Source organism: Phoca vitulina, unplaced genomic scaffold (genome assembly GCF_004348235.1).
Source record: "Phoca vitulina isolate PV1807 unplaced genomic scaffold, GSC_HSeal_1.0 scaffold2, whole genome shotgun sequence".
NCBI classification, from domain to species: Eukaryota; Metazoa; Chordata; class Mammalia; order Carnivora; family Phocidae; genus Phoca; species Phoca vitulina.
Genome location: NW_022589705.1, coordinates 87,332,864 through 87,358,442, shown reverse-complemented (window position 1 = coordinate 87,358,442; position 25,579 = coordinate 87,332,864). Strand labels below are relative to the sequence as shown.

Below are 25,579 nucleotides of genomic sequence, written 5' to 3'. Positions count from 1 at the left end.
CTGTCAGGACAGGGGTCAGGGGACCTGACTTTCCTAGTCCTGAAGAGACAAACACACCTCTGATAGGAAGACATTTCTTCCAGGCTTCGTAGGATGCTTTGGGGTCTCTCTTGAGCCACAGCTGAGCCTGGGCATGGATCTCATTGCAGTACGGCTTAACTGTGGTGAGGGCCTCGACGGGGACATCCTGCAGGGGGAAAGCCGAACAGGGTGGGGAGCTTCAGAGCACACCTGAGCTGGGCTCCAATACAATGGCACGGACACCCCAGAGGAACATATGCAAAAGCAAGAAGATCAGAAGGATCAACATTCATATCAGTTATGTGTGTTCCTGTTCCAATATGTGTTCCTGTTAAAGCATTTTGGCCCCATTTAGTTAGAGCAGCATTTCCACGCTGGACTTACGGTCACTGCTTTGTGCAGGATAAGATGTAGCTGGCTTCCTACAGACCATCCTTCGGCCGCAAACACCAGGTCCTATCCCAAGCCTGACTCACAGTTTCCTAAACGTCAATCTTCAAGGAGTCCCTGAGCAGTCTCCAGAATTTTAAGAGCCGTTACTGAGCAGAACTAGTGTGCAGAGCAGAGGGACCCACACAGCACTCTAAGCCAGCCGTTCTCAAGCCTTTTGGCCTCAGGACTCCTTTACAGTCTTAAAGAAATTACTGAGGACCCTAAACAGCTTTTGCACGTGTGGTTCTATATCGATATCTACCATGTTAAAAATGAAGCATGAGAAATTCTTAAAATATTTACTAATTTCATCTTAAAGAAAGAATTAAATCCACTACCTATTTACCTAAATGACATTTTTTATGTTTCCAAAATAAAAATCATCTAAAGGAGTGGCAATACTTTATGTTTTTGAAAATTTGCTTAATGACTGCCTTAATAAGACAGCTAGACTCCCCAACCTGCTTCCGTGTTCAAACTGCTGGGAGATGTTGTTTGGGTTAAAGTACATGAAAAAACACCCAGCTGCACACAGATACATAGTTGGAAAAGAGAAGAATGTTTTAATAATCTTCTCATTTAATTGCGGATTTCTTCCTTTGATTTTACTTTCAGCAAGTTACAGGTTCTTAAAGATTGGCTGTTACATGGAGACTAAAATCAATGGATAAACTTTTCAGAGTCCGTTAAACACTAAAACTCATCTTTTACCCGTGCATGATTCTTTAGCATGTGCTGGTCATTCAGGAAATACTGGCTCACTGAATTATGTCAATTCCTCTGGACGTGACAGGCCCGCTTCATTCATTTTTCAAGAAAATGTCTGCCAAACACCCGATTCTGAATAACCACAACTGGCCTGGCGCACATTTTCCCAAGCATACAGGGGCTCCGTAAGAAAAGCAGCTGGCTCAGCCTACATCTGAAACAATCACCCGCGTGCTTCAAGACGAGCACCGCACTTCGGCGTGCAGCAGGAGCACTCTGTGTTCTTCCACACTGTCACACTGAGTATTCAAAACATGAGTACCCCAGAGTCAAGATTTACTAATATTCACTTGTGCTGTTTCCTCAAGGATGCCCTTGAGACAAAGGGCACGGCAGTGGGGAGCCCGGCTAAGGGTCGCTGGGAGCCGCTACCTTTCCCACTGGGGCCCCGGTGGCCTCACCCACCAGTGACCTCACCCACCGGTGACTGTGTGCCATCAGCACCAATGGCGCCAGACCGCTGGGGGCAAACAGGGTCGTAGGAGGATTATGAACCAGACGTCAACCTCACAGATTCCCCAATAGTCTGGGGAACACCCAGGCACCTGGGAGCCCAAATTTTGAGAACTGCTGCTTTCTCTAGGCTAAAACTAAGCACGGTGCAAACATCGACACTGGGCTCCAGTGCTCAGAGGGTAAGCAACTCTGCAAATCTGTTGCCTCAGGAAAAAGTGATGGTTAGGTGCAGATGGGGTTCCTCTTCAATCAAGGACTGTTTTTATCTGCTGAGAACTAATTCTGTAGGGAAATAAACCTCATCAAAGGGAAGAGAGATGGGTTCCCTCAGCCCTGCCTTTTCTAAGGACTATCTAGGAAGACGGGAGTCAAGGAAAATGTAGTCAATTCTTCAGGATCCAGCTTCTTCCCTAGTGCTTACCACTCAGAAAGCAGCCTTCCTACACTTTTGAAGACTCTGTTTCTATCGAAGGACTCCATCAGGAAATGGAGCAGGGGTCAAATGGCCCAAGAACCGCAGAGAAGTAAGGTACAGAGAGCCTCAGGCATGGCCGAGAGGAAGAATTATGGCCGGGGTTTTCCACAAGCCAGTACAAGCAGATGAACCTGGGGCTCAGCTATCGTTATTTTAAAATAAAAACTTGGCTTTCCTCATTCACTTAATGATTCACTGAGTGGCTATCATCTGCTAGATATTACACTCTGCCCTGGACATTAAAAATATTTCTAAACTGGGGCACCTGGGTGGCTCAGTCGTTAAGCATCTGCCTTCGGCTCAGGTCATGATCCCAGGGTCCTGGGATCAAGCCCCGCATCGGACTCCCTGCTCACTCAGCTGGGAGCCTGCTTCTCCCTCTCCGATTCCCCCCGCTTGTTTTCCTTCTCTCGCTGTGTCTCTGTCAAATAAATAAAATTAAAAAAAAAAAATTTTCTAAACTGACGTCCCTGCATTCAAGGAGCTCACAGGCAGCCTAGCAGAGAACTGGCTCTTCTAAGCAGCAGCTCGCAGAGAGGGCAGACCCTACGCAGAGAAGACTGCACGCAGCCACAGCCAGCGTTTATTACGGACTAACACGAGCCAGGGTTCGGTGCATGGGATCCGCATCAATTACTGATTCTTCACAACACTTCCATGTGTTGTGTTCTCATTTCAGAGACGGGTAAACTGAGGAGCCTGAGTTAAGAACTTGCCCAAAGTCACGAGGTGAGTGAGAAGAGCTGGGATGTGAAATCAAGAAGTCCACTTCAGAGCCTGGGAACCTCACCACTGCGCAATGTGCGTAGGCCACAGCACAGGGACAGCAAAGAACACTGTGCTTTCTGGGAGCCTGCAAGTCCTCCAATGCGACTGGACAGTCCTCCAGCAAAACACCCTGTTCTAGGCTCTTGTATCTTCACATCTATTTTACTCCTGACTTTCCTCTGAGAAACCTTCCTTCTCAAAAATCCCAACTCCTGTCTACTGAGCTATGGCAAAGGAAGCATTGGTGCCCTCCCACGGGCAGGCTGAGTGCAGGGTAAGGCAGAGCCTTTCACGAGGCAGGACACTGTGCTGGCCGGGGCGGGAGGGGGCCGCCGTCCTGCCCTGCCCTCTGTGATCCCCCGCCCAGTACCTTGTTCTTCTTGCTGGTTGGAGCAGGTGGTTTAATCAGCTTCTGCAAGATCCGCAGGCACATGAGGGTAATGTTCTCCACAACCACAGGAGTCTTAATGTTCACAGCCATGAGGAAAAGGCTGAGAGCTAGGGATAGGAAGGGCAGGCCAAGTTGCAGTCACAGAGCACCTTGTACCTGGCTCCAGCAAGGCTGTCCATGGTGGTTGCCCCGCCCCGCCACCTCTGTGGCTAGGACAACACCCAAAGTCCCCACCCCCTCTCTGAAGAGCCCCTAACCAGATGTGGCCTAAGCTCACCACAGCGTAACCGGAGTTCCCAGCAGCTGTCCTCCTTCGAGATGGAATCTGTCAGCAACAGCATTTCATACTGAAGGCTGCTTGCCTAGAAGGCCAACGGGAGGAGATATGAGAAGAGGAAGGTCTGCAGGTGAGACCCAGGACTGGGGCTTATGTCCAAGCTCTGCTCAGGGGACTCAGATCAAAGATGTCTGGGACCCGGTGGCACCATCAGAAAGAGAAAGGAGTTGGGCGCCTAGGTGGCTCTGTCGGTTAATCGTCTGCCTTCGGCTCAGGTCATGATCCCAGGATCCTGGGATCAAGTCCCGCATCAGGCTCCCTGCTCAGTGGGGAGTCTGCTTCTCTCTCTACCCACCCTCCCCTGCTTGTGATCTCCCTCTCTCTCAAATAAAAAAATCTTAAAAAAAAAAAAAGAAAAGAAAAAAAAGAAAGAAAAAGGAGAAGTGGAGACCCCTGTCCTCCAACCGGCCAACCACCCATTTCTCTTCTCTTCTGAGGCTGGCTCTGACCTGGGACAGTCATTTTGGGTGAGAACTCTGCAGACTACTGCTCCTTCCCTTCCCAGCCACCCCAGGGAGACTGGTAGAAAGAAAGCGAGGGAATGCAGAAAGAGAAAGAGGAAGGAGTCAAAGGGCAGTTATCTTGCTCACTAGATCAGGATTGGCCCAGTGGCCCTTCAAGGCAGTGGAGACTTTGCCAATAATCAAGTCGTTCATTTGCTGGGTGGCTTCTGGATTGTCTCTGGAGAAGCAAAGAAATAGAGTCCTGTTATCTACCACTGGCTGTGTCCCTCCTTCCCACCTGAAGGAGCGCAGAAAAAAGGCACTCAATGCCCAGGGCCACCTGGCCTCCCCAGGGGCCTGACCACAAGACCAGCCCCACGAGACCCGAGTCTGTAACAGAGTGCCCATCGCAGCCACCTTTCCCGCAGCGGTCACTGAGGAGAGAGCAGCACCAGCATCCAGGAGATCCCCTCCCCATGCACAGCCCAGGCTGCAGAGCCCCCCGGCGCTGCCCAGTACACCGAATCCTCCAACCTCCGAATCCGACATCCCCCTGCCAGGATGGGTCATGACGCTTTCCTCGTCTTCTCCATCTGCCTCTAATTTCCCTCCCATGAGGTACCCACATTTCCTACCGAAGGCCCACTGTAACAACGTCTGTATTAGTCATGACGACGTCAACTGTACCAGATCACTTTCTCGGGTCCTACCCCATTCTGAATAAAATCCCAAGTCCTTACGATGGCCTAGATCGCCCGGCATCTGGCCCCCAGCGACCCCCCTGGTTCTCCTGCCCGTTTCCCGTGTGGCCTCCTTCACTCCACTTACACAGGCCTCTAGAGCTCCCGCTCAGTCCCTGGCACAGCCCTGCCTCTCACTCTCGCACATGACGTGTCCTACGCGTGCAGCCACAGCTGAGACATCTGCATGGCTCGTCCCCTTACTGCAAACACGCCTCCTCAAGCATCACCCCTCGGAGGTCTTCCCCGGCCATCTCCCAGCAGTAAGCCCTGTTGCAGTCGGGGCGCCACCCCCGCTGTACCTCTCTTCACAATCCAATCTCCTGACAGACACCGGACTGTGCAAGTATGCTTCTGCAGGTCTCCCCACCTGGACTGCAGGCTCCAGGAAGCAGCGACTCTGCTCCATTTACTATTGTGCACTCGGAGTCCAGAACAGTGCCTGGCATTCAGCAGACACTCAAAAAACACCCGCTGAGTGAGTGAATGAGCAATACAGCAAGAAATGGTTACCAATCACCTAATGTGTTCTGGAACTTATGCCACACACTCAATAAATCCAGCTCTGGCGACCGCATCAGCACATCCTAAGTAGTCAACAAATACGAGTTATTGCCCACAGGAATTATTCCATCCCACCCTCGCCATAAGCCTTTAAGGCATTTACTATTATCAGTATTTTTCAGACGAGGAAAACCTCAGCTCAGAGAAGTTAGCTAAGCTGTCCAAGGCACGGAACATCAGACACCGAGCCTAAGCTTCATCTTCCATGTGAGTCTGGAGTCCAAGTGCCCAGTCACTTCTTTCTCCTCTCACCAGAACCCAGAGACTGTTCAAGAAACCTCACTGGAACCAACAAAGTACAAGCCAAATATTCTATTTACAAGGAAACCTGGTCTCAAATGTTCACGGAGTTCACTCACCCAGACCCTGGGCATCTCTCCCTCTTCCTCCCTTGTAATAAGTTAGCTGGCCTGTCTGGCAGCGACAAACACCACGCTTTGCACCCCAAGCTCCTAGCATCACTGCCACCACCAACCCCCGAGCTAGCAGGAGTTACTGGGCCCACAATCCTGGTGCAGGCTCTGACCGAGTTAGCAGGCACATGAGCTGGCGGACCTCCTCCCGCATGGCTGCAGAGCCTCGGCGAAGATTGTAATCAAAGAGCTCCCGGATGAGGCCCTGGGAGACGAGGATGTGCCTCAGGGCCGGATTGGTGGCCAGGGCCCGGAGCAATGTGATACAGTGTTCTGTGACAGCCGAGGCGCAGCCATAGCACTTAGTAGAGGATGTGTGGCCACAGCCCAGGACGGATAAGGCGCGATACTGGCTGGCGGTAAAGGTGGGCTGCACAGAGGTTCGGGATGATTTGGTAGCTGCTTCCCTCTGCTGCAGGTCATATTCCAACAACTCTTTGCGTGAAGCAAAGACTTTCTAAGGAAAAAAAAAAAAAAGATAAAAGAAAAACAAATTAGCAACTAGAAGGAAGAAGAGAAAGTTAACTGGAAATCAGCTTTGGTCTGAAAAACTACTTTACATGCATTATTATATTACAGAGCAGAAAGCTGAGGCTTAGGAGAGCTGGTTTGCCCAAGGCCAAGTGGCAGAGGCAGAACTCAGCCCCTGATCACAGGCACATGTCCTGAACTCCCATGTAATGCTGTCTCATAAAGAACAAACACAAAGATTAGCGGCAAAGGCAATTCTGGCGGCAAGGACCTGGCGTGTCTCCGGCCAGCCTCCCGTCCCACGGACATTAGGTCGGTAGCACTGCACTGGCCGCCCGGCCCACCCTGGTTGACTGGCATTGGTGTGCCCTGCCCTTCCAGCCTACAAACACAGCATATCAGAAAGAGAGGCAACAGAACCCTGACACCCGGTTTTTAAAACTAGCAACCCCTCTACTAAAAGATGGGTTGTGAACGGGCCAAGGAAAACAGATCTAAAATAATCTATTACCCTCGGTCTTCTGGAACAAATTCAGGTCTCTGCCAACCACGAGAAACTACAGTGTGAGAGAAGTTTTACAGCGCAACCACCTAGACCCTGCCTTTTCAGCCAGTCGGACAAGGGAAACCCAAGACTCCCACTGCTGGAAGGGGGCAACAGGACTGCTCTGAAAACAGCATGGGAAACGCATGACAGAACACTCTAGAGTGGCTCCCATTTCTCTACCTGGATGATTTTGGAGAGCTCATCGAAAGAGTTCTTGCAATCCCCACAGTACTCCTGAGCCAGCTGCAGAATGTACCGATTCACGCTGGCTGAAGTGGAGCTGATGCTCCCGGACGTCCCCGAGTCATCCTGCAACCCAAGAAGCATGCTGTGAGTCTCCTGCTTCTGACCCAGAGCCCTCTCCACGTGCCCCTCTAGCCTGTGGTTACCTGTGGCTTTTCAGGGGCTGCCTCGTTCACTTTGCAGAGCAGGTTCTCCAGCTGTGGCCGGTGTCCCATCAGCTGGTGATACACTCGGTCAGCTTTGTCCAGAAGCGTATTGATGTTGGAAACAGCCTGGCAGGAAAAGACAGGGGAGTGTGTGAAGGCTTTTCCTTGAGTGATCCCAACTGCTAACCATTTCCTGAAACATTTCCTACAGGTCAGATGCTGTGTTTCATACATTCGTTATCTATTCCTCACAATAATCCACGGTGTTGGTGTGTTATTTGTAACAACATATAATATACTATATAACACAGCATATACATAAGTATGCAACACTGAGAGAAATCACTGACACTAGGTCACACAGCACTGAAAGGCACAGCCGGAACTGAACTTCTGTCCCTTCTGACTCCACAGCTAAATGTTGTCCTGCTTCCCATGCTGCTCCTAGCAGCAATCCCAAAAGCTCCTCCCGACTTTGACTGTCACCTAATCCCAGTCCCACCACACCATGCAGACTGAGAACCAGCCCCTGGATAAGCTAACACTGAGGAAAGGCCAACAGCTGTTAATATGAGATATCTGTGGAACAAATGCAAGGCACTCATCCGACTTCTTTCAGCCGTCCCAAAACTAAAGTCATTTGTCCCTGGAGACATTCTAGTTCATTACCAACCAACACTTCTCTGAAGTCCTATGAAAATCACATGTTCCAATATATCCTACACCATTATTTGCTCCCACCCGAAAGCCGTGCCCTGAAGAGAGTGCTGAGATGAGGAAGACTCAGAACAGAAGGGAAAGCATACTGCCCTCCACCAGCCCTGCTGCCCAAAGCTCAGAGCAAAACTACTGCCCTGAGTCTAGGACGGATGCAGCCTCACCTTCTTCCGGTCTTCTTCATTCTCAATGGGATCCACTGCACAGCAAGGCTTGGCATAGAGCATAAAGTCGAAGCGAGCGTATTTACAGAAACCACAGGCATTGCAGAGAAAGGGGTCCTTTTCATCGTAGTTGATGGACCTGAAGAACCAAAGTGTTTGGGTCGGGGGGACAGAAGAGGTTGGGGCGGGGGAGGGTGACTGAGTGCCACACGCATTGTCTGGAACTGTATCCGGATGACAAGAGGCAAGGGTGACTTACACAACCAGGTAACAAGAAAGGAAGACCCGGCACTAAACCGAAGGACCCCCCACTCCCAGATTACCACGGGACAGGCACGTGTGCCATTCTTCCCGTCCCCACCTTCCAGCCTGGGACTCCACAGACCCATAACCCTCCAATTATGCTGAGGGCAGCAGACACTGAAACTGCCCACACTGAGACTCTTGCAGGGGATACAAGGGACATGCACAGCCCTGGCCGGGGCGCCACTCGCTCCCTCACCTGCACTTGTGACACTGGTAGACGTTCTCTCCGCAGTTGCCGCAGACCCCCGGGTTGGCGGGGACAGAGGCGCTGCAGCGCGGGCACTGCAGGGTCTCTGTGGAGGCCTGGTAGTTCTCATAGAAGTCTGCAAACTCAATCATCAGGTTGGAGGCCACAATGGGCAAGGGGAGGTCGATCTTCACCTCTGTCTGCCCGGGGGTCAGCTGAACCTTCTTGGCCTTGTGCCAGCGGGCCGGCCTAGAAGAGACAGTGGTAGCTAGAGCGGCGGAGGGCCTGAAGGCCACTCATGTACCCCTCGGTGACTGCGGTCTGAGGAGACGAAGAGCAAGACTGTCCCCCCTGTGCGTTCTCCTAAGGCAGTGAAGTGGTTCCTCTAAGAGGAGATGTGGCAAGTAATAGCAACCTAATTCAAAAAATATTCTCTATAAAAAAGGATATAACACACAGTGCTTTAAGGTGTTAGGTAATTTTCCAGATTCTAGAAAAAGTGAAGTACATATCAAGGGAAGACATTACTCCAAAAGTATGCCACCCTGAAGCCTATAATCCTAAGATGTGCCGTGTACCACATGCCAAGTAGAGAGAGAAAAAGAAAAGGCACGTAAGAATTTAGAATAATCATGTTAATTACAGGTAATATTTACTGGGCACTCGCTATGTGCTAGGCTCTATTCTCAGCCCTTTACATACACTAAACTCATTCTAATCCTTAAAAAAAACACCCTGAGAGTAGGCTCATCTCCACTTCACAGTTAAAGAAACCAAGGCTGTAGAACTTCTCCCATGTCCAGAGACAGTAGGAGAGCTGGGGTGTGAACCCATGGTCTTGTAGCAGAGTCGGAGAGTTTCACCAGCTGCTGCGCTGAGTCTACACAACAGAAAATCCTCCTCCTCCAGAAGGGAGTGGGTTATCCCAATGAGCAGCTTCTACTTGCAGATCACCAATGTGAACTGCTCCTCAAAGGAAGAAAACTTCCTGCAGACAGAGCAAACAGAGCTCCGTGTGCTGATGTGGTAAACTCTGGCTGTATTCTGCCCCTCGGAATAATACCAATACCTCTGCTCCGTGCAGAACAGCACCTTACTATTCAAGCAGCACCTCCCCACGTCCTCTGCCCAACAGCAATGCCTGAGACTTCAACAACAGTGCTGTCTCTGGAAGTCAACCCTTTACCCCACGCCAATGCCTTCTCTGGCCCACATATGACGTGCCTCCATTCAGACGCTGGGATACACGAGCTAGAAAGATCCATCACTAGCAGACATAGAGGGAAGGTGCCATGTAGAAATGGAAGGACCGTGCGCCAGAGAAGCTTCTTGATACTGCTGGCTCTGTGAGCAAACAGCATCTTAACCCAAGAAATGACAACTTCTTCCCAACACAGCTGTTACGTAAAACTAGAAGTGCCCTAATAAACATGGGTAGGAGGAGAAGTCTGAAGTCCCCTAACTCAGCTTCCCCTCTCAAGGCAGGCTGTTGAATTGCTTCCTTAGGCCCCATGGGCTCCACTGGACAGGATTTTAAAAGAACCTTTGTCAACACCCTTAGGAACCGTGTTTCACTTTTGTCCCCAGTCTTGACTCCACTAGGTAAGAGGACATACCAGGCCTCTAGAGACGTGCTGCTTCACCCGATTCCAGCCATCAAAGCCAACAACTGGTGTTAAGCCCAAAAGCTGCCCCTCCCCAAACCTGAAGGGCCCATACTTGTTTTTCAATTCCACGATGGCCTGCACGGTTCGGTTGTTGTAATAGAGGTTGATGGTCCGCACCATCTTTGTCCGTTTCAGGTCTCCAATTTTCACCGTCACTTTGCTGATAGTGTGGCTGCCGATGAGCTTCACAACCTGCTGCGTGGTGGTGTACCGCGTGTCCACTTTAATGGAAGACAGCTTGATATACTAAACACGGGAGTACACAAAACCCTTTATCAGTTCAAGGCCACTGGCTCATCCTGCCTTCTTCAAAACTGATCACTGTAACCCACTCTTCATCCATGGATGAAGTTTCTATTTAAGGTGGTTAAGTGTGGCAAGTAAGCATGCATACCACTGGTGACCGAACACCTAGGTGGCCACACTCAATCTCTGGAAACAAGAAACCCACTGGCCCTGCAAGCCGCACGATCACCCATGTTAAAGACGGCACTTACACAAAACGGCACCTCTGGATTATTACACACCAGGCAGGGGTCGCTCTCCAGGTAATAGCCATCAAATTCCACTAAGCCAGACAAGGTGCTAAGGAAGAAACCAGTATCAGCATAAGGAAATCTTCATCTTAGAAAGCAATCGAGCTTCACGAAGAAGCCACGAATGAGCCATGGCTCAATATTCCCTAAATCGAGCCCCACCCTAGTTAAGAACACAGGGGAAAAGTGAGAAATCCCAACAGGGCTTAGAAGTCACAGGAAAGGAATTTCAACCAATCGACCCTAGATGTTTCCTATTTCTGAGCTATTCTGAGGTCAGAAAAATCCTAAAAACTGACAATAAAATCTGACTCCAAGAAAAGTCACAATTTATTAAATCATTGAATTGTATACTTAAAATAGGTGAATTCTGTGGTGTATATAAACTACACCTCAATGAACTTTAGAGGAAAAAAAAAGAACAGTCACTATTAAACCAGGGAAATAACAACTGCTTGCTTAACTAATAAATACTCTCTTTCAAAAGTTTTTTTTTTTTAATATAGCCATTTTCTGTAAACTTACCTTAACCTGATTTAGACTTAAGACACTTTCATTATAGACATTCTCAAATGACTGCTTACCAAAACCTAATTCAGCAGCTATATTTTGAGTACCCTGTGTGTGTAAGGCCCCAGCCATGAGGGAGGGGTTCAAAGACCAAATAGACAGAGGTGTATTGATTCTTATGTAAGAGCCAACCCATGTGGAGATAGCAACTGGGACTGTTGCTGGAGCTTCAAACGGAAAAAGCAGAACAAGCTCACTTGTAAATGTTGGAGTTGGGATGGTTGGTAAGAATATGGTTTTGGGTACGCAGAATCTCCACAGCCTTCTGTGAATATTCCTTCAACTGAAACAGAAGTCAATAAAAGACCACAGTTAAAGCCCAAGGGCAAGTCTTACTGGACTGCTATCCAATACTAACTGCTGTCTAGCTGATGCTGCCCAAGAAGCACCAGACTTCTCAGCCCCCACACAGTCATACAAAGCTGGGCCTAACTCCTACAGGTTTCCACAATCCTTGTGACAGCCATCTTTTCAGACCCTGTGGATGAAGAGAATTTTTATTCCCATGGAAAAGTCATGAAATGGTTATCCAATTGCAGACACTTCTGGGGATGTCATCAGGGCTGCCAGGAAAATGGGGACACCTTCTTTCCTAAAGCAACTTTAATGGGTTGCATTGTCCTCCCCACCTGATCTCCTGCTCGCAAAGGCAAATTCAGCCTGTACTTATTTGCTAGTGTATGTTATCTGTGTGGTACACATGTTGGCTGTGCTTAACATACATCCAAAGAGATTTCACATGTGCACCACCTATGCGGGTTGGTCATGTTCTTAACTCAAGAGAAAAAAGGTCAAATAAGGTAAGTTAGCCCCTCTGACCATACATCGATTGTTACCTTCTTTTCCGTTTGTGGGGTTTTCAAGGAGAAATATCCTAGTAGGTCCACAAACTGGGCAGCCTTACGACCGTAGGCTGGGAGTTCTGGCCATATGGACCACATCAGATCTAGCAGGAGTTCCTGTTGAGATTTGCTAGAGTTTCTGTAGATAAAGGACAGTTCACGTTACCAAGAAGCAGAAAACCCTGAGGTCCCTTTTATTTATCAACAAGGCCCAGGTACTGCTTCTACAGATATGTCTATCTCCCGAAAACTAGGGGTTAAGTTCAAATCATTTTGCACTCTTTCAACAGTAGATCCTAACAGGTATAGCTCAGTCCTTTCCTATCTTCAGAAGGTGGCCTGAAGAGTCAAGCCTGGTCACTTCACAAACTTCTAAACACAGCCCTCTCAGGTGAAAAGCAATCATCTCTTGCTTAAGACATCAGTTTAATGGCTAAAAGCAGATAACCAGATGAAGACATCTGTTAATAGTCAAGAGGATCCAGGCTGATGTAAATACTGACACTGTGACTGTGAGTGTGCAACACAAAGCAAGACAGAACTACATCAATCACTCATCTCCTGGACCCATGCAGACCGTCAAAACGTAGCCGGGGACCCTACCTGTAGATATGCAGGGTCAGACAGTGGGCCTGCCAGCGCACCGAGGAAGAATTGGACTCTAACAGGAAGCAACGCAGGAACTGAACCAAGGTCTCCTTATCTGCAAATTTGTTCAGCTGGTTCACCAGAGCTGTGCACAGCTGGTCCTCCTGGCTGCCTGAGCTCTCACCTGCAAGACCAGGGAAGAACTGAGGACTGGAGAGCAGGAAGCGTGCTCTAGGGTCTCAGAGCCAGTGCTCCCAGATGAAGAGGGAGGGAATTCTGTCCACTTCTGAAAGTTTCTTCAACTAAATGGTTCTAATTTGAAAACAACTTTCACTGGTTTATTGGAGAACAAAGGCCAGCCCCATATGAGACACGTGATAATCATGCTACAAAAAAAGCACAGGATAAAGTGCCAACACAGGCCTGACAGTGAGCATACACACAGCTACCCTGGAGGAGGCATTTCCTTTCAGAGGTTTGCTACCCAAAACAGCTAGCTGAATAATTAATCGGGAGAAGGTAAACCACCTCCACTACTCTTCACCCCTATCACCCGACCCAGGCATCCAAGGACCATGAAAAGCAATGAAGCAGGAAGGCTTTTGCCTTTCCAATAGTAAGGAGTCAGCTAAAACAGCTTCCATACGCAGAGCATTTAACAATTTACAAGGCACGTTTACAAGCATCGTTTGATGCCGACAACCTCTCCACACGGCAAGTGTCATTTATTATTTCACAGAAAAACAAACTTGGCTTACTAAACTGTTGAGTGCACTTTGACCTTTCCTTGGTATGGGAAGCCATATATTCAAGGTGTAACTGACAATGAAACCAAAACTAGACACTGGAGGGCATCGGAGTTGTAGGTCCTAGATCGGAGTAAAAGCCCTTTCTGAAGAGCAGCATAAGCCACGTGATCCAAAAGAAATCAGAACACCTCGCCCTGGTCACCAAGACAAGAGAGTGACACTTACCCTCTTTCTCCTTTTCCTTTTCTTCTTTCTTGCTCTTCTTCGTGGACGACTTGGACTGCGTCGTGGCCTGTCCAGAGCCGGCCGCCACAGGTGCTGCGGACGAGGAGGCACTCGAGGAGCCGGCCGAGGCCGCCAGGGCGGCGAGGACTTTGCTGCCGCACAGGGCACAGGACAGCAGCTGCAGCAGCACCGGGGACACCCCCTCGTCCACCAGGAAGCTGACTTGGAGGAGGAAGTACAGGACGGCTGCCGGCAGAGGAGACAGGGACGCAGCTCAGAGACAAATGCACTGGACGGACGCGTCGCGGGAGCCGTGTCTGCACCTGGCCAGCACTGCCCCCTCCCCACCAGCTTGCATTCCCAGTCCTCTCTGCCAGATGCTGCCCAGAACTCCCGTCCTCTGCAGAAATGACCTGGTAAACATCCCAACAGCTACCTAAAGATCGGCTCCCAGCCCCCACTTCAACTAGGATGATTCTCTAGACTCCACAGGCTCCTCTTGTCTTTAGACTCCTACTCTGTGCCCCCATAGCACCCCACATTTTATCTATGACCCTTGTCGCGCTGAAGGTTTGACTTGTCTTCTTAGCTAGACAAGAGTTCTATCTAGGTGCCTTGCTCAGAGCCTCATCTCTGGCATCCAGTTCAGCGCTTGGCACAGGGCAGGCCTCAATAAACAGCTCGCAAAGAGACAAACGAATGAACAACAGCCACCAGAAGTCGCTGCACTGCTTACAGTCATCTTTGATGCAGAATTTCTGCCAGTTGATGGTTCGCTGGGCAGCAATCTCGGCACAAGCCTTCAGGTGCTCCATCTGAAATGGAAACCAATCGCCAGAACTGAGTAAGGCCACCAAGCAGCCCGCACCTACCACCCTGCAGCCTTGAGGGGTCTGTACGAGGCTGCTGACCAGGTGCCCCAGTGAACCTGGGACCAAGGCCCACACTGCAGCTCTTACTGAGCCTCCTCCGCTTAGCTCCCACCACACAAATGCCCTTCATTGGCAAGGGCCCTTCACACCACTCAGTAACACAGCAGGAAAGCTAGGCCATGATGGGAAACTACAACCCAGTTTACTCTCTTTTCTTTTCTTCCTCTCTTCCCAGTTTACTTCTTTCTTGTGAAAGCACGACAGTAAGGACACTAGTTTATAGAAGTGTATAATACTGAAGACGTTCTCGTCTATAGGCTCCCATGCAATATATTGTTTGCTTCCCCGAAGTCCGAACAATTTATCTTCAGACACATCATTTCTTTAGTATTCAAGGACAAAAACCAGAAGTTGGCAAATTCCAGGTCGACCCTGTCCATATGAGCCAGTAACACAGGTAAGAAGCCCAAGCCTCTCCTCCCCATAATGGAGGAACCACTACCAGGTGGGAGTGAGAATGGTGAGGGGGAAATCGCAGATCCTGAAGCCAACTACACTTCATATACAGCATTATGGATCCACCCTGAGCTCAACTGTGGCCAGGCCGTTCTCTGAATACGTAAAAGCCCGGTACTCCTCCATCCTATTGCCTACCTGGCTGAGCCTCATCACATGCCCTCTCCCTGCCCCACCGTGCCCCTCGCCCCTCGTACCAGGCTGATGAGTGTGTCATACTGCAAGGCAGAGCCTGAACTGGCTGTAACCACACTTGCCCGGAGGAATATCCCCTGTTCCTCCAGCAGCTTCTTGATCCCACGCACGTGGGAGTCCAGAGTGTGCAAGTCCCGGAGCTGGCGGTACTTCTCCTTTGACCCACAGATGAAGAGCAGAAGTTTGCGGACTTGACGGCGCACAAACGGAGTTTGCTGGATCATCAGGTACTTGAGAGGAAAGGCAACACCAAGAGTCAATGACTCAGGACCTGTGCCAGCAGCAGCTCCCCGGGTGTCATGAACTGTTACTAAAATGGGTAAGAAACACACACCAAGCAATCTCCTCACGGCCAAGCTAGACTCCGGTGAATTCAGTACTCATTAAGGAGCCGGGAGAAAGCAAGCTGTCAAAGAGGGGAAAACAGCAATATTCCCGCTCCCCTCCTGGGAGTCCTTGGGAATCTACAGGGAAGCTGGCCTCCACTCCAGCCCACCCAGAATGAAATGGTCCAGAAAACAGATTCATAATCTTTCAGGTCAAAGAGGTGGGGAAGAGGCTGGGCTGTTCATCTATACAACCCGAAATTGTCATTTGGGGTTTGCTAACAGGTCATTCTTCCCAGAGTTAATCTCAAGCTTGCTGTGACAGCGTGACTACCGCCCCTCGGCTGCCTCCAAACCCACCCCACCGCACACTGTACTGCAATGGCCGGCCCAGAAGTGTGCGAACTACACTGCTCGTCTGCCGTCAGGGCCTGCCAACAGGGAACAAAAAGGGACACCAGAGGGCGCGAGGAAAAAACACCGGCTCCTTCCTGTCTGCTCTCCTGGCAGCAGCCCTTCGCTCTGACAGCCTCCACCAGCTCTTCGGTTTGTTCAAGGACAAACCAGTACGGCTGGTTCTAACCATCAGCTTCTTTCCACACTTCCAGAATCAAGCGCATCACTCCCCCTCAGAGCTCCTGGGGTACCAGAGGCAGCAGCCCCTCCGCAGGCCGACTCCTCTTCAGACACATGGCTGCCGGCGGCTGCTGCCCGCACCTGCGGTCTCTGTTTCAACACTCCCTGTTTTTCTCTTTGGTTCTTCAATGGCCCTCCAAACAATTCCCTATATTAAAATCTCTCTGTAATTGAACTAGTATGTTTTCTGTTTTCCAGACGGAGTCCAAATTATTAAACTCGTCCCTTACCGTCATATGCGGAAAGAGTCAAACGCAAAGAATCAGAAACTAAAGCCATGGCCTGTTGTGACATCCATCTTCCACGGCTTCACCACACAGTACACCCGGGGCAAGGCCCACCAGCGTGAGTGGCGCTGCTGGGGAAAACACTCCCTGAGGGTGAGGACGGAAGGGGGCCATAGAGGCCGTCAGAGCCAGGGTGCCTGGGTGGCTCAGTTGGTTAAGCGCCTGCCTTCGGCTCAGGTCGTGATCCCAGGGTCCTGGCATCGAGCTCTGAGGCGGGCTCCCTGCTCAGTGGGAAGCCTGCTTCTCCCTCTCCCTCCCCCAACTCGTACTTGCACGCACATGTACGCTCTCTCTCTCAAATAAATAAAATCTTTTAAAGAATAAGAAAAAAGGCCATCACAGCCGAGGTGTCCTCTCCTTGAACGGCACATGGCCTGCGGCCTTCGCTTACCTCCGAAAGAAAGTAAAACCACGAATGATCAAAGACAGGAGGTGGGATTCGAGAGTTGGTGTCGGCAATCTTCTTGATTTGGTAAGGAAGCCTCAGGACCATCTCTGTCAGAAGCTGAGTATAGGCCTCAAACACATCAGCAGCATGACCCTAGGGGAAGAACATGTGTAAGGACCTGTGACGGACAGTTGTCCACAGCCACAATTAGGAAAAGGGCTAGTTTACTGCTCATTAGGCATAGCTTATATTGGAGCTGGTAAATGGTACCTTTCAAAGCTGGAGTCATCACAGCCTGACAGCTTGGTTTAAACCCAGCAAGGCCCCAGGCTCCGATGGACACAGATCTCACTTGTCTTAAAAGTTCCAAAATTTCACTCTGTGGGTTTTGACCCTGAACTGGCTGTATTCTGCTTACACAGAAATTAAACTTCTAATGGGATAAACAGTGGTGGTGAAGGATTTCTGACTTCCTGTGAGAGATGCAGTCTATTCCCCTAGAACCAAAACCTTCTGGGATAATAAGAGATATTTAAATAAACCAGGGTGGTGGCTCCTGGGTGGCTCAGTCAGTTGAGCAGCCAACTCTTAATTTCAGCTCGGGTCATGATCTCAGGGTCCTGGGACGGAGCCCCACTTGGGGCTCCGCACACAGAAGGGAGTCTGTTTGAAAATTCTCCCTCTTCCTCCGCCCCTCCCCTCACCCGCATGCGTGTGTGTCCGTGCGCATGCGTGCTCTTTTTCTCTCCCCACCTCTCTGAAACAAATAAATCTTTTAAAAAGAAAGAAAGAGACCAGGATGGCCAGATCACTTAATGCATATCCCACAGAGGAGGAGGAGCTGAGGGGTGTGAGGATGGTGGAAGCGGTAGCTATCCTGCAGGCTGCATGGTCCCCTGGGAAGAGCCTGCAAGAATTTGGGGCACAACATGTCTCACGTATTCAATCACCAGTTACTCATCGGGTCTTTGCCAAGCAACTGGGGGTGCAAACAAGGGAAAGACTCCACATGTGTACACAGGGTGCTCTGGAGACCCGGGGAAAAGCCATCTCTATCTGACCTGCTAGCAGGAAGTGCATGTTGGGGAGGGTTTTCCCAGGACCCAGTGTGTGAGCCGGATCGTGAAGGAGGAATTAGCTTAGAGGGGAAGGAAGTAATGGCAGAGGGAGAGAAGTTCAGGAGGACAGCAAGCAGGAAGGCAGTGTGCCACGTCTGGGGCAAGGCACAGGACGGGGGCTGCGTGCCGGGGTGCGGTCGTGACACAGCCAGGGAGCTAAGCAGACAGCTGGGTCCTCAAAGAACTCTTTGGCCTAAAAGTTATAGAAAACCAGCAGAGGGTTAAGAAAAGAGAAGGACATGATGCGATTCACGTTTTGTGCCTGTTCTATCCCTGTCTCAGTCAAAGCAGCTGGGAACGTGCAGCGAGGAACACACTGGTGCCGCCACTCAGGACGCAAACGTGCAGAAACGGCAGGGACGACAGACAGGGACAGGCCCCAGGGCACTTAGCACGGGGCTTGACTGCGTCAGGTCACCCAGTGCTCCCAACGACCCTACACAGCAGATCCCATGTGGAGCCTCAGTTTCCAGGTGTGCAAACCGAGGCACACGAAAGCCGCACAGAACTTGTCCGAGCTTCACGGCTGGTAAGTGGGAATGCTTGTTCCTGACTCACCTGATCAGAAAGATTATCTTCTAAACTAGCTCCCTCAAGGGCCTCTGATGACAGCAGGGGGAGTCTCTGACACACACACACACACACACACACGGGGAGTCTCTGACACACACACACACACAACACACACACACACACAAGGACATGATCCACCTCTGACGTCACCCTGTGCCTGCTCACCTTTTTCTAAGGAGCTTAACATGAAAGGACAGACCAGTCTGATTTCATTCATTCAGTTCCTCTGCTTTACACGTTGTCAAGAGTCTGAACCCCAGCAGAAGGGTGGGAGAAGTGGTTATTCACTAAACTGCACCGAGATCAAAGCCCCCCAAGGCACTCGGTCTGCCTCCTGCAGCTCCCTGCCCTTGGCTCCTTCAGCCCTACTCACAGAGGGCGAAGAGGAAAGTGCTCTGGAGGAGGGCAGGAGCGGTCCTTCGTCCAGGGAAAGGCCTCACCTTCACATACTGACGGAGGAAGAATGGGCTCATGTCCGGTGGGGATGAAGTCGTATGTGGTTTCAGCAACTGGCTGGTAGCCACGGGCTCCTCGTCGTTCTGCTGGCTCTTCCAATACTCCAGCAGGGATTTGAGCACATGCAGGCAGTAGTCCACCGCACCGGAGCTCAGCAGGGCCGAGGCTGTGGCGCTGGAGATGAGGGAAGACGACTGGGGGGAAACAAGGAGGAGGCCAGAAAGGCTTGTGAGACCGTTGGGGGCAGGAGTAGGAAACTCCCCGGCGGTAGTCTCCAAGTGGGTCATTGGGGGAGGGAGCTCGTCTCTTGAGTTAGAAGTCCCCCAACTAACTCAAACACTCCCCCCAACTCTTTCCAACAATGGCATGGTAAGAACCAACCAACCCCAGGTCCCAGCTCCACTCGCCCACACACAGGTGCGAGAGGCCAAGGGGGCAAGGACTGGATAACCTTTCTCCTGGGACGGGCGGGTTTTCTTCTTCGCTGGGCAACTAGAAAAGAAGCCCATTTCAAGAACAAGAGAGAAGGGGCGCCTGGGTGGCTCAGTCATTAAGCGTCTGCCTTCGGCTCAGGTCATGGTCCCAGGGTCCTGGGATCGAGCCCCGCATTGGGCTCCCTGCTCTGCGGGAAGCCTGCTTCTCCCTCTCCCACTCCCCCTGCTTGTGTTCCCTCTCTGGCTGTCTTTCTCTCTGTCAAATAAATAAAATCTTTAAAAAAAAAAAAAAAAAGAACAAGAGAGAAAACTTTCCACTCTAAGCACTTTTCAGCAACCCCACCCTCCCGGTAGGGGCTCTCCCCACCAAACTAGCTTCTGAAGGAGATGGGGTAAGTGATCACATGAATAAAAAGCAGGAGAAAAGCCACTGTAAATAAAACCATTAGGAGAGCCTTGCAAATCCCAGCAAACCCCACAGCTCATAAGCTCATTAAGATTGGATGCAGTTCAGCCTCCATTCCTACCTTCTCTGCTTTGTGTTAATCTCCTTTCCACCACGCACACACTGCTTTCTCTCTGCTTTATTACCATACCTTATAGCAACACACAGTAGGGGAATCCTCTTAGCCACCCTGTGCCTTGCAGAATAGTCCCCTCCTTTCAATAATGGGAACTTCCAAACCCTGTAACCCCTCCAATGGAGGGATTGCTGGCGAAGATCAGGGCTTGGAAGGGATTCTGAAAAAGGTGGTGGCTCTGCTCTTCAAGAGGTGACAGCTTAGAATCTTTCTCCTCTGAAGTGACAACAGCCTATTCTAACTATCACCTCTGCCCTCAGCCCTAGCACCAACCAGACAATCCTCTTACCTTTCCCCACACCCATGTGCTCAAAGCAACAGTACCTCACAGATGGAAGACTTGGATCCGGATTTGGTGCGGGACATGAAGACACTCAGGAGTCTCATTACTACCAGATGGACTTCATTCAGGGCACTGCGCTCATTCTTCCTGGAGACATCCTGTAGGCAGAAGCAGAGCCCAGAAGCCCACGCTTACTTTAAGCTTGAGGCGTCCTCTCAACAAGGTTCCCTCCAGCCTATCAGCACTAACTGTTCCTCACATGGAATCAGAGTCAAAACAGGCACCAACGCCCCCATGGACTACACCCGGATTACCTAGAGGCCGATGTGCTTAAAAGGCCGTATTAAGATACAAACAACTAATTTATTGTTTTCAGCTTAGGGAGCTACAAAAGGTCCGTGAGGACAGGGACTTGGTCTGTTCCTCATTTACGTCCAGATCCAACAGGAGTCCTGGGCCAAAGGAGGCCCTGCCAACATTTTTGTTGAATCCACAGAACTGGAGCCCTCAGTGGGTGGTTATGCCCAAAACTAAGTGAAGTTCCTCTAAGAGAAGGATGACAAGCTGTAAACGGACCTCAGTCCCTGTTTCTCACATGGCAGGACTCTCCAATCTTACCTTTTTGTCCATGCCCAGTTCAGCAATTAGCTGAGAGAGCAGGTTATCCAGGGCCCCCTTGTCTTTCTCATCTTCTCCATCCAGATCTGTAGTGAGCATCAGGATGACCTGGAAGTCAACAGAGAGGTAAAACATGAGCTCCAGGACCCTAAAGACGACTCCAAACGCAGGGGGTTCAGAAGAAATCCCAATCTTCCTGACTGCCCTGTCAATCGTAACTGCAATCCACGAGAAGGTCCTACATCCCAAGGTATCCGAAGTTTAAGTGTCCAGAGTCAGAAGTGTCAATTTTTGGCATGTGCCACACTTGGCATCACAAAAAATGTTTTGCAAAGAGTTTGCAAAACGAATTGACTAAACTACATTATAACCAACCAAAGTGGCTTGACAGAGGACAGTGTGCTGTGCTCAAAAGTAAAGAACTTTCTGCCTAAGAGGAAGGCAGCTAGTGGGAGAACAGCTACCAGACCACATTCCAACACGGTGTTAATAAATACTACACACTACGAATCTCTGGGGCAGACATTTGCTCCTGGCTCTGTCAATAACTAGCTGGATGACTGCGGACATCTTTTTAAATTCTCTGACCCTTGGCCTTTTCATCTAGAGAGTTAAGGGCTATAACTTGCAGTTCAAAACTGCATTCCATTATTCTATGACCTAACATCAACAAAAGCCTACAGAGCCTCTAGAAGAGAGATGTGAGCATGCTGAAGGATGGTCCAACCATAATGTGGACCCAGATGAACTGAGGGATACCTGCATGTACGGGATGGCCCGGACACCTCCAACATTTCGTAACTGGGGCAAGGTTTGCAGTAGTCTCTCCAACAGCATCAGACGGACCATGTGCAGCCTAAAAGGCCAAGGAAAATACATGAGATGTGAGCTAGTTCACAACCACTAACCAGCTGAATACAGTTCTTTCCTCCTGCCACCAAAGTAAACAAGGAGCCTACTGCTTAGAAACAATCCTACCATTAGCAAAATGTTCAGAAATGCCTATTTGGTAACACCACCAACACAGAAGGAGCAATCTCGCTCTGTTAAAAGGAACAAACTAGTCCAAAATACAACTGATGGCCCTGAAAGCCTGCTATGGGAAAAGTTAATATTTCTCAAACAATCAGCCCTAGTTGTTCTCAGCAGCAAAATCAAACCTTTAGTAGTGCACTCTATGGCCTTTTCCAACACATGGCCACATTCTGCCTCCAGGCATTATCTTCTGGGATTCCTCCATATACAAAGTCTGCATCGTCCGGTTGCACAGTGACCCAGTCCTTTCTTTTTCTTGCTTCCCAGAAGGCCTGGCACTGCTTTACCCTCTCAACTCGCCTACCATTTTTCCTAGTGAAAAATTCAATCTCCACTCTACCCTTTCCACACTGGACCCATGAGTTCTCCCGTATATTCAACGGGGCACTAACTAAGCCTTCTTCATCTGCAGATACACAGCTGGGCTTCCCTACTAAATGTGTGCCTCAAGATCTATAGTGAATATGCTGATTCAAGAGAGGACCAAAATGAAAATGAATTAATTAGGGTCCTGTTGACAATCTGGCTGGCAGTCTCACCTAACACAATCTTACACAGATGAAGAACACATTTGCTGAATCAATTAATGGCTTCACTCTCATAGTTTTGTAAACTGTTCTTGCTTCATTTTACTTTATAGACTGTGTATAACAAACCACAAGCCTACATATGCATAAAAAAGTGATTTTCCTGTATTACATATCCTAGGAGATATCCAGAATATTTTCAAAACATTAAAGTTTGAATCAAAGTATGGGGTCTTACTTGATCAATAAATGCCCATGATTCCAAAAGTAACTCAAAGGAATGAGCTAATAAAAGTCCTTCAGAATACGGTCGCACATAAAAGCTCACACATACATCCAAAGAATAAAGCAAGCTGCATAGGGACCACAAATGAATAAGAATTGCTCAGGAATGTACAAGATATAGCAAAGAAAAGTAATAGGATGGTAGCAGTTCAAATTTAGCAGTTCACTTTATACTTTCAGGATAAAACACAGCAAGCTTTGAGATGGATGAAAATCTTCAGATTGGCAGAACATACTTGTGAATACACATGTATGAATGAAAAAGTCAACAAAATGAGCAAAGTCTGGACCCGGACCAAGATGTTGCCAGACTATTGGCTTTTCAAACTCTTAGAATCTAACAAAAAAAGTAAACCCTATACCAAAAATTACAATTTCCTTTTCTTTAGTGACTTAAAATAAAAACAAGTTAGTTATTATTATTATTATAAACAAGTCATTTAACAATTGCTCGATTAACTTATCCCTGACAAAAAAAAGTTTGCTTAAAACCACTTTAGGGGTGCCTGGGTGGCTCAGTTGGTTGTCTGCCTTTGGCTCGGGTCATGACCCCAGGGTCCTGGGATCGAGCCCCGCGTTGGGCTCCCTGCTCTGCGGAGAGCCTGCTTCTCCCTCTCCTCCCCACTCCTGCTCTCACTAGCTCTGTCGCTATCTCTCTCTCTCAAATAAACAGAATCTTTAAAAAAAAAAAAAACTTTATAGACTTCTATTACTAACATGGCTAGGTTACCTAAAATGGCCCTCCTAAAAACACTAAAAATCCTAAGACAGAACATCATTTTAGAAGCAATGCTGTGTCTCAAGAAACGTGAAAGGATTGCAATCACATAGTATGTTCCCCAACCATAGTAAATTAAACTGTAAATTAGTAACAGAAAAATAATTAGAAAATCCCCAAAGGTTTGGAAATTTAGCAACACACTTCTAAATATCCTACAGGCCAAAGATGAAAATCAAAACAGAATTTAGAAAACATTCTGAACTGAAGAGCAATAAAAATATAACACACCAAAATATATGCCAAAGCAGACTTTAAAGCAAAGCACAGAAATATTTAGCTTCAAATATGTATTTAATAAAATCAATGATTTAAGCTTCCATCTTCTTAAGCTAAAAAAAGAACAAAGAAATCTCAAAAGATAATATAAAAGCTTATTAAGCAGAGAAAGAAAATATTAACAGTGGAAATAAAACAGAAAGCAGACATAAAACAGAAAAACCAAAGCTAAAAGTCAGTTCCTTGTAAATAAAGTTGGTAACTCCAAGGAAAACCGACCTTTGAAAAAAGAACACACCCATAAGTTACCAACATTAAAAATGGAAAAAAGTACATCACTACAGACCCTTAGGACATTAAAAGCATGATTAAGAAAAAAAAGGTCATGGGGGCTCCTGGGTGGCTCAGTTGATTAAGCGTCTGACTCTTGATTTCGGCTTAGATCATGATCTCAGGTCGTGAGATCGATCTTTTTTTTTTTTTTTTTTTCTTTTTTAATTTATTTGAGAGAGAGAGAATGAGAGAGAGCAAGCACATGAGAGGGGGGAGGGTCAGAGGGAGAAGCAGACTCCCTGCCGAGCAGGGAGCCCGATGCGGGACTCGATCCAGGGACTCCAGGATCATGACCTGAGCCGAAGGCAGTCGCTTAACCAACTGAGCCACCCAGGCGCCCGAGATCGATCTTCATATCTGGGCTCTGTGCTCAGTGTTCAGTGGAGAGTCTGCCTGAGATTCTGTCCCTCTCCCTCTGCCCCTCTCTCCTACCCATGCGTGTGCATGCACTTTCTCTCTAAAATAAATTTTAAAAAATCTTAAAAAAAAAAAAAAAGATTATGAACTTTATGTCAATAAAGTCGACAACTTAAATAAAATGAACAAATTCCTTGAAAAGCACAACATACCAAAACTGACATAGGAAGAAACAAATAATTCTGTATCATTTAAAGAATGAACCTGTAATTTTAAATCTTCCTTTAAAGAAAGTCCAGACCCAGATGACTCCACTGCTGAATTTTTACAAGAATTTATAGACAAAATAGTATCAGTCTCACACGAACTCTTCTATTTTTTTCTTGCTTCCAAGAGTCGGACACTTAACCGACTGAGCCACCCAGGTACCCCTGTATTTGTGATGTTTTCTGATGCCTGCTACTCAAATAGATCTTAAGAAGCCATAAATAATTAAGCACAGTGATTTTTTTTAAAGAAAAAAATATTACGAGATATGGAAAAGAAAACAAGATGGTTAAAACATGGATGTAAGTAGAGTCCCAGGAAGAAAAATGACAGAAAATGAAGCCGAAGCAGTATCTGAGGAGATTAACAGATGAGCATTTTCTAGAATAAAAGACACTAACCCAAACATTCAAGATTCCCAAAGACCACTAAGCAGAACAAATGTAAAGAAATCGATCCTGGGCGCCTGGGTGGCTCAGTTGGTTAAGTCACTGCCTTCGGCTCAGGTCATGATCTCAGGGTCCTGGGATCAAGCCCCACGTCTGAGTCTCTGCTCAGTGGGGAATCTGCTTCTCCCTCTCCCTCTGCACCCCCCAATTGTGCATGCACGCACACTCGCTCTCTCTCTCCCTCTCAAATAAATAAAACTTAAGAAGAGAAAAAAGAAATCCATCCTAACTGTATCCCAAAAAACAATGACAAAGATCTTATAAGCAGCAAGTAAGGACA

At 48.6% G+C, this 25,579-nt stretch overlaps 1 protein-coding gene across 7 annotated transcripts in view; it reads right to left on the bottom strand.

Annotated features, from left to right (window-relative positions):
- The window catches only part of UBR4 (ubiquitin protein ligase E3 component n-recognin 4), a 131,881-nt gene that overhangs the window by 34,432 nt on the left and 71,870 nt on the right, over positions 1 to 25,579 (bottom strand). For all 7 annotated transcript variants that reach the window (XM_032392514.1, XM_032392520.1, XM_032392546.1 and 4 more), the window contains 22 exons: positions 21,809 to 21,905; positions 21,050 to 21,157; positions 20,473 to 20,589; positions 19,118 to 19,327; positions 16,990 to 17,139; positions 15,352 to 15,579; positions 14,503 to 14,581; positions 13,767 to 14,012; positions 12,808 to 12,976; positions 12,199 to 12,343; positions 11,560 to 11,645; positions 10,754 to 10,841; positions 10,309 to 10,502; positions 8,599 to 8,838; positions 8,097 to 8,235; positions 7,216 to 7,341; positions 7,007 to 7,135; positions 5,922 to 6,265; positions 4,239 to 4,329; positions 3,589 to 3,673; positions 3,291 to 3,418; positions 58 to 187 (listed from right to left, as the gene is read on the bottom strand). In XM_032392514.1, the coding sequence (XP_032248405.1) occupies positions 58 to 187; positions 3,291 to 3,418; positions 3,589 to 3,673; positions 4,239 to 4,329; positions 5,922 to 6,265; positions 7,007 to 7,135; positions 7,216 to 7,341; positions 8,097 to 8,235; positions 8,599 to 8,838; positions 10,309 to 10,502; positions 10,754 to 10,841; positions 11,560 to 11,645; positions 12,199 to 12,343; positions 12,808 to 12,976; positions 13,767 to 14,012; positions 14,503 to 14,581; positions 15,352 to 15,579; positions 16,990 to 17,139; positions 19,118 to 19,327; positions 20,473 to 20,589; positions 21,050 to 21,157; positions 21,809 to 21,905 (3,329 nt within the window). The remainder of the gene's footprint in view (positions 1 to 57; positions 188 to 3,290; positions 3,419 to 3,588; positions 3,674 to 4,238; positions 4,330 to 5,921; positions 6,266 to 7,006; positions 7,136 to 7,215; positions 7,342 to 8,096; positions 8,236 to 8,598; positions 8,839 to 10,308; positions 10,503 to 10,753; positions 10,842 to 11,559; positions 11,646 to 12,198; positions 12,344 to 12,807; positions 12,977 to 13,766; positions 14,013 to 14,502; positions 14,582 to 15,351; positions 15,580 to 16,989; positions 17,140 to 19,117; positions 19,328 to 20,472; positions 20,590 to 21,049; positions 21,158 to 21,808; positions 21,906 to 25,579) is intronic.